The sequence below is a fragment of the Mugil cephalus genome, chromosome 21 (genome assembly GCF_022458985.1).
Source record: "Mugil cephalus isolate CIBA_MC_2020 chromosome 21, CIBA_Mcephalus_1.1, whole genome shotgun sequence".
Taxonomy (NCBI): domain Eukaryota; kingdom Metazoa; phylum Chordata; class Actinopteri; order Mugiliformes; family Mugilidae; genus Mugil; species Mugil cephalus.
Genome location: NC_061790.1, coordinates 11,344,896 through 11,358,917, shown reverse-complemented (window position 1 = coordinate 11,358,917; position 14,022 = coordinate 11,344,896). Strand labels below are relative to the sequence as shown.

Genomic DNA, 14,022 nt, shown 5'->3' with positions numbered 1-14,022 from the left:
GGTGACCTATACTAAGTACAGCTGTGCAAAGTCACAAGGATGGCTAGAGGTCTTTTATTTCTTTGCTTCCCCTTGACTCCATAAATCTAGTCCTCTCCTCTCCTCTCTCCATTTTGCAGTCACCCAGTAGCCAGAGGGCACAATCACACAAGCAGAAAGCCAATCAGGTAGCTTATTAAACATGACACTCACTGAGCACACTCAATATCGACAAAGGACATAGGCTCTGAGGTCTACGTGCCACTTAGAGAAATCAGATCAATCAAAGCAGTCAATGTGAACTCTTTCCTTCCTCTGGCTTTTTGGCCCTCTTGCACATCATCTCCTTCAGGCACTAGATGCTTTTGTCCCCTTTGAAAATGCTTCTTGGCTACACACATTTGTGCTGCTGCTGCTGCTGCTGAACACAATCCCACACGGCTCACTCCAAAATAAACAAGGAACAAGGACAATCGCGGTCTGCACGCACGCACTTGGAGCTATTCATCACAATTTAGCCACAGCATTAGACTCTGAGGAAAAACATCACCGTCTCCACAATGCCAGCCGGGGCGCAAACACGCTACACGCTTCTGCCGCGTGACACTCATTTTCTCTTCCACACCCCCCCCGCCTTCCACACTTTTTAATTCCTGCTAAGCCGTTATAAGTCTTTGCTCCCCTAAAAAAACTAGGCTGTGCAATCCAAGTACAGTTAAAGGAAGCCTGAAAGGCCTGAATGTTTTCTGAAAAGGTAACCCACATGTTTGACACGTCTCCAGTCAGCTCTGGGTGTAGATATAGGACAACAGAAACTCTCTGAATAATCCACGATATATATATATATTATAGATTATAGATTATAGACCTCTTTTAAGGTGGGGTTAAAAACACTATTTGTTCAATACGGCTTAAATGTTTATTAGATATATGTATATATATATATATATATATATATATATATATATATGTATATATATAAAACCTCTTTTAATCTCTTCAGGGCCCACTCCATCTTCTTCCTCATCAAGGCCACGGAATGGAGCGCAATAGGTCTTGTAAAAAGCTTGTTGAGACATAGTAATAGGCAGCTGGAGTGACGATGATGGCAGACAGAGATCTGCTTACAACATCTCATTTCAAAGCCAGTGACAAGAACACTGTGGGCAAAGAAAAAAAATAAATAAAAAAATTAAAGAGCGCCAGCACCACCTACGGACAAGCTGTGGATGTGTACAACTTCAGGTCAGTTAAGTTAATGTGAAACTGCAGACGTACAGTACACTACGTAAAACACACATAAAAATATGTAACGTTTAGTTTTTCAGGTTGTGATGCACTGTGTTCACCTGGGTTACTTTGCTGGTTTACACTCAGACGCTCCAGGTTGCGCGTTGCGGGGGATTGGTATAAATCCAACCACTCGTGCATAATGAGCCACCTTCATAATTGTAGAAATGGCAAATTATTCCATAGATTAGGACTTATTATAATTACTGCAAATGATTGCTGAAGTTTTGAAGTCTGATTGCAGTGCTTTGATTAATGATGATTCAGGAACTCACTCTGCTCGGTTGTTGGCAGTATGCTGCTGCTGTTCTTCACTGTGTGAAGAAGAACTTCGATGTACTTTAAACACAGCTTAAAAATGTAGCGTTTGCCTTTTGGCGAGTGTGAAAGGTCAATACCTCAATGACATTTTTCTATAGTCAGTTTGTGTATGACTTGTGATTTCCCATTTCATCCAGCAGATGGCGAAATTGTTCAAAACAAAACCCGTGAAGCTCATAATGAAGCCATTCGCCTACCTGCCTATGAAGGTATGTCAAACCCTGTTTGTCCCAATTCTCCATCCCCTCCTCACGGTCCCTCTTTCATTACAGTAAACAAAAAGACAAGGAGCCAGAACTTCCTCTGACGCTTTCATGAACCCCTTTGGCTGGATCACATTAAATTTGTAATAGTGTTGCAGCAGCTTGCATGAGTGCAACATCATGAGGCCGAGAGGCAACAAACGATAGAACTTTTTGAACGTGGAACTTTTGCTAGTAAGTGTGGGAAAATAAATGTGCAAAAACACGATTTATTTCACCGCATGTGACAGAGTTCATTTGTGCAAATCGTAACAACATACTCAACAACTCAGATATTTGTTGATATTTGATACTACGGATATTTAATGTTTAAATTTTAAAAACTGAAAACTACTTAAAGATGATAAGGTTTGTTGTGAATCAGTTTTACTCCTTGACACAAACAAAAAACCCAATTTTCCAAAATCTGCGCCTTGGGAGTTTCACCAATTTCCCGTAAATTCGAAATAAAATAAAATAAATAAAAAAGCACCACCATTGTGCCATCACGATCAGGTCCTTCTGATCTTGATGCATGAGTGCATCTTTTTTTTTTTTTTTATCCTAATACTGACATGTGCAAAACTGAAAAGTGACAACTATTTCCCTTAATGCACAATTAAGAGAAATATTCAGCACTGGGAGGCAACACCACCCATGTGTAATAATGGCATTCACAGATAGAAAAAGAAACATTTATTTGACCACATAGGACGAAGACAAGGGCAGAAAACAGTCTTCCATGTTAGTGTCTGTGGGCAGAAAACGAGCTGCTGGGCCTTGGTGTGTTTACATGTGGCTCGGTAAACGTGTAGTTCAGGCTTGACTGGGTCGCAGGGTGTGGTGGTAGATAGCTTCAGCTCCAACTTTCTTTCCCCAAAGTGAAAGTCAACATCCAGGATCCAGCAGTTTTACAAAACAGGCAGCCCCCAAAACCTAAACGACACAGTTATTAGACAGGAATTTAATAAATTATTAATACAAGTGAATCTGTCTCGCGCAAACTGATATGTTCCAGAAAATAACACCAACTTATTCAGCTACAGCACACAGGCCTGTGCCACACTCATTTTCCCCAAGTGCCCAGACACATGTGACTTTACCATTCAAGACAAGTCCAGCTTCTTCTGTGTCTCTGTCAGCTTATCTTGGAGCCGTTTCTTCCTCCAGTCCAGAAACCTCCTCCTCATTCTGTTGGCCTGCCACCCGGCCACGAAGCCGAAGGCGAAGGAAACCGCGACGGCGACTTGCAGTGTCCTCTCCGAGACGTCTGCCATGTTCACCTCTGACTGTCGGACAGATGCTCACATTTGTGTACGCAGCACGAAGCTCTTCGGTAAGCTCATACAGGAAGTGAATGTACCGCGTAGTCTCGCGATATTATGACATAATCTCGCGGTTTTCAAAATAAGGTGAGGACGAGTGATGTTCGATACCACCGACCACATTTCCGATCCGACGCTGAGTAAATTTAAGGCCGATACCGATACGTTGGGTAAAAATGCCGTAATGTATCTGGTAAAGAAAAAAAAATCTTTCATTTATTTATTTTTATAAGTATATTGAGGTTTACTATATGGCATTTACTTTAGCCCAGCTAATACAACAAAAGAAAAAAAACAAACAGAAGAAAGTATCATACAAAATATGTGAAAATGCTGTTTCAAACTCTTAAAAATAAATAAGTAAAATAATAAGACCATTGAAATAAATTATTGTTTAAGTATAAAGAACTACTATAAAATTAAAACTTTCATCTCAATTCTGACACTGTGTTCTCCCCTTCTGTCCACTTCATCTCAAATACCACATAGTGGATTAACCTGAGGTGTTTCACCAGGTTTGTTGTGTCGCCACAACTCAATGGTTTTGTTACTTTCCACTGTTACTAAATTACTTCGAATGACTGAAGTATCAAAAGTATGATATTTTGATTTGAGAATCAAATTCTGAACATAAAGACCTGTCTGAAGTATCGATGTTTCCGCACATCACCAGTAAAGACCACTGACAGCATTAGGACTTCTTATAACAACTACGAGTATGAATGAGAATGAACGAATGAATACACTGTAAAAATGACATTATAGTTAAAGTAATTTTAAAAAAAACTTTATTTTAGTCAAAATGGGTTTAATGTATGCCACCAATTGGAAAATGCAATAACACCTGGAAATGTACTAATTCGTTAAACCAGCTCGTGTCGTGTCGTGTCTCAGTCTTGGAAATTTTTCCAATCAAGCTGTTGGACTGGAAAAGCAAAACTCACTCAGACTGAGGACACTAATGAAATGCAGATACATACATGCTGTACTTCACATAAATCTGGTTTAGGCACAAATTTAAGCAAAAATCATAGAACACAAACGTGAGAAGCAAGTAATGTACAACAATAGAGGGAAAAAAAAAACATTTCATTTAACCACAACATATTCACATACTGCATGTGACTGTTCACAAGTTGTTTGTCCATTATGTGACAAAACTGTATTTGGCAGCTGCATTGCCCTGATTCTGAAAGAGGCCACTGCAATGCCATAATTAATTATTAATGCTCAAGAAATGCGTTAGTTAAAACAGTTTTTCACTTCTTACAACTTGGAGATGAAATACTGCTTTATGATGAAAACAACGAGAGGTAATGTATGTGGAGTAAGTAAACTGTAGGAAGAGACAAACATGAAGTGTATGAGCACAGTGATTCCACTGTTGTGTATTGTCGTGCTCGTAATGTGGTGTGAGACTGTTTCAGTGAGCACCAAGTTGTATGAGCTTGACAGATTTTGTTATTTCTTGCACCATTTTGCAACCTCAAGGGAAGCAGACAGTTTTGCAAAGTGACTCCTTTCCTTCCTGTCATTACGAGCAGCACCTCAGACTGGTGAAACATCTTATTGCTTCACTATCGAGTTGTGGTTTTAAAAAAAAAATTAAATGACTGTGAGTTTCAGTATTACGTAAAAAGATTATGCATGCATTTTTCTTTTTCTTTTTTTTTTTTAATAGAAGGACCAGATAACAATGGCACATTGTTGGTGTGCTTTTCCTTTTCTTTTACGCTCTTGTATTTAAAAAAAAAAAAAAAAAAAAAAAAAAAAAAAGTGAAATCTTGTGAAAGTCACACCAAGAATGCTGGTCACAGAATTCAAAATCAAGAGCTTGAGAGTTTGGTTATTAGTTACAGCTTGTGTCACCAAGTAAACCCTGGATAAACATGGCAGTTTACAACAAATGCTATGATCTTAAAAGTGCAGACATTTTAAACTTAAACTTGAGACTGAGGTAAAGCACCATACAAGTTTGTTAATATCCTTGTCTGTAGGGCTCCAGAGGTGTGGATAAAGTCCATTATTAGGATTTGCACAAAATAATGCTGACAGTCACACACAGTTATAACAAGTCAATATACAGTAGCTGCCATCTGTGTGGAGCCAAACTATTTACAATGTAAAGCCATTCAGGTGTCCAGTGAACAAAGACAAAAATGAAATATGTTGGGTCAAAATGTCCAGTTTGTCAAAAAACACGTGGTGCGGATGGAGTGAAAGCCACCACATAAGCACTCTGGATCAAAAGATGTTCACGATGTATTGCTGATGGTTTCAGAAGCACGAGAATATCAGCACTGGTTCATTTCCGTCCAAAGGCTTTGGCTCCTTTGCAGCAGATTACAAACGATTCTGTCTGAGCCTGTCGATGTGGTAACAGAGTTTGAGCGCGGGTCCCAGCTTCAGTCCCAGATACTTCATCATCATCTCGCTTTTCAGCAGCAGCAGGGCGTCGCCGTCTATTTCCTGAAAAATAGAGAGATACAAAGTTTATAGACGTGAAATAAAGATTAATCCGTTTTCTTACATAACATAAAATATTTTAAGCTCACATGCTTCCTGAATGCATCAATGTGGGGTCCCAGAGCTTGGGGGTCGGCGTCTTTGATGAACCAAACCACGTCCTCTACACCCCAGCTGGACGGGTCCTTACCAGCAGGACGCTTGCATTCTCCAGCGTCTGGCATTGGGCTGTAGCCTAGCGAGCAGAAAGACAGGAAGAGCAAATATTTTATGCTTAAAGAGCTAATAAACAGAATGACAATATTATGATGTCACCAGATAAGTATTTAGTTCTACAGTAAAAAAAATAGCATAACATTTCAGACTTAAACAGCTCACCTGACTCTCTGAAAGTCACAAAATGTACTACCTACTAGCATCTCAAACACGTCTTGGATTACATTTTGCCTGGGTGCAGTCATTTCCTGAATATTTATTGCTAAACTTAGATTACTCTCCAATCACACACTGTATTTCTACATTGAAGTGATGTAGTACTGTACTTCAAGTTCTCACCATTAGATGGCACTAAATATACAACACAGTGGCCCTTTAAATTATATTTAAGGTCTGAGGAAATCAGAACGAGTGAGCTGATTTTTAAGGATTTCCCAGATTTAAGACTCAGCACACCTCACTGGAACTGAAATTAGACCGCTCCATGATGGAAATTACCCAAATTACCCAATCTCACATTATCTGATACAAGGATGTAATCCTTTATGAACTAATACAACAAGAGATAAAGGCAGATATCAGTCAAGCACACTGCAGCCTGTCTACCAAGGACATTTAAACAGGATGAGTAATTTCATGCCATGAATGCGAAAGCCCTGCTTTAGTGTAAACAAATGTAACCTTGTAAGACGTGTAAATAATAGATCAAGTGTATGTGTTGCTTTACACAATAATTGGTTTATAAACGTTAAACACAAGGCCGCACCATTTCTATTCCCCTCCTGGAAACTTCCTGGGCTCGATGCTTGTCTGCACACACCGACTGGAGTAGAGCAGCTGCTGCCACGGTAACCGTAGGAGTGCTTAGTTTGGTACTGTGACGTCATGACGTTGAAAGCGGAGTCACTGGGATCCACGGCGTAACGCTTGGAGTCCACCGGAGGGTCACATAAGAAATCGTCAGGCATTGGAGTATCTGCTGGAGGTGGAAGGACGGGAAGTAGCAAATTAAACCAGAGGTTGTCTGGAAAATGTTTCCAGCATGACAGTAAGATGGTATGGTGGTCCACGCATCATGGAGGGAAGATTCTTCCAGGGTTTTAATTTGCGGAGGGTCTTTCTGTGTAGAGTGTGTTTTCCTTGTGCCTGCAGGTTTTCTTCTTCCCACATTCCAAAGACATGCATGTTGGGTTAATTAGTGTTTCTAAACCGGCTGTAGGTGTGCACGTCAGTGTGACAGTAATTTAGTTGGCATTCTGCAAGAGGTGTATCCCACATCTAGGGTTAGGGTTAGGGTTAGGGTTGCTCAATATGCTCCAGCCCCCTTCAAGCCACTACAGGAGTAGCAGTTATAGATAACATATGGATTAATATGTCTTCAGCCTTTACTTATCTAGCAAGATTTCACCATCTATTAGACAGACTGACATTCTGTATATTCTGTACCCCTCCGAGAATGTACTCAGAAATGTGTTCAGAAACTACTGGATGCTGTCAACAACTCTTCTTATTCAGCCCTGAAGATTAACTGTATCATCAATGGTAATAACCTCTTCTTTCATTCATCATCACCATGTCAACATTTCAGTTTATCTAATACTTTGGTTTAAATGCCAAATGTAGAGGCACCTCCATCCTCATGACAGGTGTTGGCACACTAAACAAGACTAAAACCACAGTTGGGATTGTTCTATTGAACATGTTAGCCCTTGCCTCAATGCACCACTATGCCAAAGTAGAGCTGCAAAAATGGCCACAAACTCAACAATGGAGATCAAGCACAAGAGAGGGCTTTTTTTTTTTTTTTTTTTTTTTTTTTTTTTTTTTTTATTTAAAGGAGGGGATTACATACATACATTTATACAATGGATGGCGATTGTAAACTGCTCAGATATCTCTTGAAATATGAATATTTTTCTATTATTACAACACTTGCATGCTTATATACTATCCTAGACAGCAGTTAAGGTTTTCAGGTCCTTGAAACAGCGAGCATAATAAATGCAGAGCTAATCTTTAGGTAAGCTGTGTTAAAGCCCCCTCAGGCTGCAACTGTGTGGATGGGAAATGGATGAAAGGCAGTCGGTAATTCCTCCGAATCTGCTCCCTTTGTGGCAACTATTTGTCAGCTTGTCAATAATGTAGACGCCTGCTAGTAACGCCAGAGCTAGGCAGCTCCGGATTTTAGCTGATGACAGATTTATAAGATGGAAATTCTCCACTGAGATGATTCAGAATTACCTGCGAGACGTGCTCAGACAAAGGTCAAATGTATTTTATTGTATTCTGAAAAATCAGTTATGTGATAAAAACAGCGCGTGTGAATTTGGAGGCGCAGTCGCCCCCAAACAGAATATATCCTAAATGTCCTGTCTTACAGAAACACAGTTTTGTTGCAGTTATAAACACTATACTGATCTGAATTCCTGTTTGTCACCAGCATATTTCTTACATATTTACATCAATATTTGAAAAATAAATGATAAAAAAAAGTAATGATTAAAGCCAGTGTTTTTGAAAGGGAATGCACACTGCTTTGATTGCGTCCCAAAATATATATTGCCAAAATCAAGGGGACTATTTTGAAAGGGAAATGATTTACATATCTGTCTGGGTGGCAGCTCCATGGGGAAACTCGTTGGATTTTGAGCGTCTGCATTTGCACATGTGCTCTTTTCCCTCTGTATGTCTACAGTCTGGCATCAAACACATTTCGTGATTTGCAAGAACAAAGAGCAAACCCCCGGCCCTTGACACCCGAGATTCGCCCTCAAACTCCAAATACACTGAAGGCAATCTTTAAATATTTGCTTGTTCGGAGCAGAGCTAACCGTGGGGGTGGGACTGAAAGAAACGGTGGCTGTGTGAAATCAATTTTCTTTGGTGAAAGAATAAGAAAAATCCGATTTTCTCCAGAGCACACACCAGGAAAGGAACCAGAAAATATGATTGGGTTATTTTTGAACATGTGTATTCTTAACTTAAAAGCATGTAAACATGCACGGCAAAACCCACTGACACCACCAACAAGCGCGATTCAACATGCGCGTTGTTGTTTTACATCTAAAAGCAGACAACCAGTCATCTGTGCATTACAAAAACAAAGAAGAAAGATGTCACGCCGACACGTGAAGACAAGAAGCGTGACTTTCAGTCCTGAATTGACAGCCAGAGCAGGATAGGCAATATCCTAACAATAATAACAACTACAAAAACAAAAGAGAGAAAGAAGTGCCCAATTCACGCCCCAAAATCTCACCAGTCCCTCAAGCGTTTAATAAGAGTAAAAACACCGGGCCATGAGATATATTTTAGAGTATACCTTGAATTAAATGCTAACTATTGTCACCGTTAATGAGCATGTTATTGGGTAGAAAGGAGTCTAAAGGTTAAGATGTGTGTGTCATGTTACCTGTGAGGACCTGTGGTGTGGCAGAGTGGGGGACGATAGCAGCATCCTGTGGGATCGAGCTCATCTCAGGTTCTGGTGTGCTGCCAGGAGGAGAGTTGGCTAGTGGGGACATCACCATCCTAGGCTTCAACTACATGAGAAAACACACACATTTTCACAATACTGTATTATACATTGGAAAGCAACACAATGGATAGATGGAAATTCTTAAATTGATCTTTTTTTTTTAATAATTACCAAGTCATACCCATAGACATATATAAAAAGATGGAATGTGAAAGTGAAGCCAAAGCAGGTAGAGCTCCCCCTGGTGACTGGCTGCAGTATAGGTCATAAGCTCCACCCCCACCAGGTTAGTGGATGGGTCTTGGGCCAAATTAAACACTAAAATCAAAAAAATTTTTTTTCAAGGATGGTTTCCGTCATTTTAGGTAGTTAATATGATTTTGATAGATGTTCAAGTATAATTTTTTTTATGGATACGTTTCATTTTAGTTAGATATTTGATGCTATAGAAACAGGATGTGACATAATGGTGACTACCAGTTGCCATGCCAACCACTCTGTAAAGTGCCCCATGGGACCGTAAGAGTTGTAAAAACAAATTTTAAAAATAAGTACGTATAAGTGTACAATCCGACATTTCCATGTGACTGGTGGAGGTAGAGCAGAGAGCAGTGTTAATTAAACGTAACGCGAATGAGTCTGGTGGAAGTGTCATCAAAAAACTAGCATCAGTGGTGACATGCTGTCCATATTTATACAGTCTATGGTTGTCCTATAAAGTCAAACGTCCAACAAATGATCTAAAAATATGACCATTAACAATGCCAACTGTTAAAGATAGACACTGATAACCAGGTGATGGCGGTAGTGAGCAATCACACCTAGTAAGAAACCAGCAAAAAAAATGGAGAGATATGAAGTCCCGCTTCTTATGGTTGACAGAATGGGTCCAATGAGTGGCCAAACAAAAAGATCATTCAACAAAATCACAGTTGGCCGTCGAGAACTACATAAATGAAGTACATTCTCGTCTTGCGCAATTATAAATTACCAACACCAACATGGCCGCCATTAACATAACCTGAAATGATTGGAGGACCTAAGTGACCAAAGAGGACCGACCCGTCCACCAACAATGGGAGAGTTAAGTCTAAACCACGACTCCTCCACACCAGTAGCCAACCAGTCATATTAATTTTGTTGAAACTGTTATAATGGTGTAAAACTACTGAAAATCATCCCTTTCTGTGACATTGGCCAAGGTTAACTGAACAGATAAAGTCCATGCGTGTGAATTTCCATATTCCAAAATATATTTGAATAAATAGCTTAAATTGACAGCAAGAAGTTATAGTTGTTATAGTTATAGTGTTTTTTCCACAGGAAGTAACGAACACGCTGACACTTTGAATGTTGATCTGGGCAACCAGTGGAAACAGAAAGTTGATTTAACCTCCACGATTTGAGTGTGAAGCTGTAGTAATTGAGTAATTCTGCACTTTCACAACAAACTGACAAAGATCTGATCTTTGTGTGGTCCCACGTTGTCCACGCGATGTGGTGGGATGTCCCCCTCTCCACATCCTTGTTTTAACATATTCATGCATTGGTTTCACAAGGAACACATGTGACACATTTGAACATGTTGATGCAGCAAGGAAACACATTTTGCAATTTGCTCGTCAGTCAATGATTTCAGATGAAGTCTTTGACTTCAAGAGTAACCGTTATTCTTACGCCTCGCAGGCTATGAAGTCAACGTCTAGTCTCATGTCAAACCCATCGTTTGAACGATTCCAACAAAAACACATCAATTGCTGACCTTAAAGCCTGGTTTCCTGCCTCTCTTCTTCGGCACCTTGAGAGGTGACAGAGGCTCGGCGTAGTGACTCTGGAACTCCAGCTTACGTATAGGAGGCCGCCCTCTCTTCCGCCCGGGCACCTTACCCTGGGGCCCCGCGATGAACTGGGGGAGAGTGGAAGTCTGCATCTCCGAGCTGGCGGGCAGTGCACTCATCAGATCTGGGAGACAGCGAGAGATTGTTAAACTGAAAGTAGGAAGAGGCTTGCTTTAAAAAAGAAAGAAAGAAACAAAGATGCACGCAACAGAATTGCACAGGAAACACAGACACACACACACACACACACACACACAGAAATAATAGGAAATAGTAAAAAACAAAGCCACAAAAAGCTTTGTACTCCACCACACCCCTCCCCCCTCTCCAGCTGCAAAGATTGCAATAAATATCATTACTGCACGGAGAGAGAGCAAGAGACAAAGCCCCCCCCCACACACACTCCCCCCACTACCACACACACACTAATTCACACACACTCACATTCACACAAACAGAGGAAATGAAAGCAAAGCACACATACCCACAACACCCACACAATCAAACAATCAATGAATTGTCTGTCTGTTACACACACGCACACAACACTAGTTTCAAGTGCATCTGCACCATTCATGCGCACGTCTGTGACTTTCACAACACATTCATAACGCACCTCTCTCACATATATGTAAATAGATATCAGAATAATTTAATCCAGTGCCGTCACTTACCTGACACGGCCTTTAAATAGGAAGTGCTGCTCATGAACTGCGCTCTCTACCAGTGACCGGACTGTCATATGAATATCATCCCTTCATTTCTGCACAGCTGAATAACTCACTGACACGGCCTCTTCAGGTGGAGGAAAAACAGGAACAAACAGGCCACGCGAATAGGCATGAACCCCTGACTCCCCCCTCCACACACAGACCCAGGCGTGCAGAACAACCACAACAACAACAACAAAAAGCCATCAAAACGAACGTGCGCCGTCGCCAGCGTTGCCTACCATGCACACAGCTGTCTGCTAATTGCCGCCTCGCGTGACGCTTCACTCCAGCAGCAGGTCTCCGGTTATTCCCCCCAGATAGGCAGTGCCCGCTCCACCAGTCTGTCTGCCACTGGTGTTTCTATGCTGCTGCCGCTGCTGCTTCACACTGTCAAGGCACCGGCAACTCCTCTGCATGCCTCTCTCTTTCTCTTTCTCTCTCTTCCTCAATATACGACCACCTTCCTTCGGCTCAACCCCCCCCACTCCCCCCCCCCTCTCTCCTACCCTAACCCCCCTCCCTTCCTGTGTGTCCCCTTTCAGTCGCCATAGCAACACGCCTCTAACATCCCGCGGCAGCCGGCAGCCGTGCTGAGCTCAAAGCGATGTCTGCGCGCGAGTGTGTGTGTGTGTGTGTGTGGCTGTAATGTAATTACAGTTGGTGCAGCTCAGGGTTTTTTCCTTTGCCTGTCTTTAAGAGGGCGACAAGGGATTCAAGCTGTGCAGTGTTTGGGCTGCAAAGCGTAATCTGTGCTGGGTTTTGAAGAAATTTCCACACACGAGGAATCTGAGACCCTTCAATCACTCTTAGAAAAAATAAAATGCTTTTTTTTTTCTCTCTCTCTTTTTCTTTTTTTTTTCCAGACTTGCTTTCAGGTGTGAGGGATCAATTTTGCTGTAAACATCAAAAGGTTAGAGCAGAAGCCCTTCAGGATTATATCTGCCGGTTTTTGTTTGTGATGGAGGATCACGTTGCTGTCAGGGCTCGCTCTCATCCTTTTATTTATAGACTGCTTGTGCCTATGTGTCAGCTAATGTATGCGGCTTTTGTTTTATCTATAATGAAAAAAGAAAAAAAAGAAAAAACAACACACACATGGAAAGAAAAAAAAGACGAGCCAAAGGCAAGATGGAGTGTGGGTTTACCCAATCCCCACCACACAGAGGTGCAGGTACTTTATATTAAAAGGAGAGGGGGGGGATAAAACAGACTGGGGAGTGCTTATTTGCTCGCGCAGGTTACAAATGCAGAGTGCAAAACTCGAGCTTCCTCCCCCCCCAGCTCACAAAATATTGATTAGCGACGCTCAGGTTTCCTGTGACGATCGACGTTCGGAGCTGAATTCGTTGGTTTCAACGCTCAATCAAAAACCGGGTTAACCTTTCAAAGGCAGGATCAAACGCTGGCGCGTGCCCTCGCTCACACCCGCAGCCCCTGCCAGCGTGTAAAGAGATTTGTCAGGAGGCGGCTGTAAAGCGGTCGCTCACAAGCTGTTTTAACGCCCGAACGTGACAGGTCAGACGGATTGCGGCGCTTCACTACTAGAAGCCTAGATGTGAAGAGGGTGGGGAAGAAGGAGGAAAAAAAAAAGTGACAATAAACAGCAAGGTCGGGACAATAAGGCTGTAATACAGAGCGCTGGCACACGTTCACACACTTAATCTGCTCCGACCGGGATGAAGAGGCCTGTGTGTGTGTGTGTGTGTGTGTGTGTGTGCGAAGAAAGGGACCCATAAATCATAAAAGTAATTACACACTAAGATTAATCCTGATGTCCCTCCTCAATCAGTTCCCGTCCCATTACGGCGCATCACATCGCAGCCAGAGACACACTGAGAGGGAACAGATAATCATCTTTTACTTAAAAAAGAATTGGATATTAGGAGGAGGGGAAGCCCATTATCACCGACCGACGATACGGGGCAACGCCGGCGTTTTCGAAGGCGAGGGGGACGGATTTGCACGTGGTGACACGATACCTTTGGGACGGCGGCCTAATTTGTTTATGGCTAATTAAGCAATTAAGAGATCGGCGAAAGCCCCGCGCCTAAATGTTTGGTTTGCCACGCGTTCGGTGAGCCGGATGTTAGGGGGAAAGCTGTCAGAGCTGCAGCCGGAGCAGCGCAGCAATGATCAGCAGCGATTAGCATAACT

General features: G+C 41.8%; 1 protein-coding gene across 3 annotated transcripts; it reads right to left on the bottom strand.

The window, feature by feature from the left end:
* Positions 1-3,928: 3,928 nt before the first annotated feature.
* Positions 3,929-12,333, bottom strand: LOC124998618 (sex comb on midleg-like protein 4). 3 transcript variants are annotated; one of them, XM_047573035.1, is made up of 6 exons: positions 12,108-12,333; positions 11,080-11,279; positions 9,252-9,381; positions 6,606-6,818; positions 5,713-5,858; positions 3,929-5,626 (listed from the first exon to the last, which is right to left on the bottom strand). In XM_047573035.1, the coding sequence occupies exons 2-6, from the start codon at positions 11,272-11,274 to the stop codon at positions 5,501-5,503; spliced, it is 810 nt and encodes a 269-aa protein (XP_047428991.1). In that variant the 5' UTR covers positions 11,275-11,279; positions 12,108-12,333; the 3' UTR covers positions 3,929-5,500. The 3 variants fall into 3 exon arrangements, with proteins under 3 accessions (XP_047428991.1, XP_047428990.1, XP_047428989.1); XM_047573034.1 differs by lacking the exon at positions 12,108-12,333 and adding an exon at positions 11,830-12,076 and having other exon boundaries at positions 6,606-6,815; XM_047573033.1 differs by lacking the exon at positions 12,108-12,333 and adding an exon at positions 11,830-12,074.
* Positions 12,334-14,022: the final 1,689 nt, after the last annotated feature.

What these genes read in the sequence shown, in the direction of transcription:
- LOC124998618 (XM_047573033.1), bottom strand. Translation starts at nt 11,863, where the DNA reads ATGAGCAGCACTTCCTATTTAAAGGCCGTGTCAG. An exon ending in CTATTTAAAGGCCGTGTCAG is followed by an intron (nt 11,280 to 11,829) that starts GTAAGTGACGGC and finishes GCTGTCTCCCAG; the next exon opens with ATCTGATGAGTGCACTGCCC. An exon ending in CACACCACAGGTCCTCACAG is followed by an intron (nt 6,819 to 9,251) that starts GTAACATGACAC and finishes TTCCACCTCCAG; the next exon opens with CAGATACTCCAATGCCTGAC.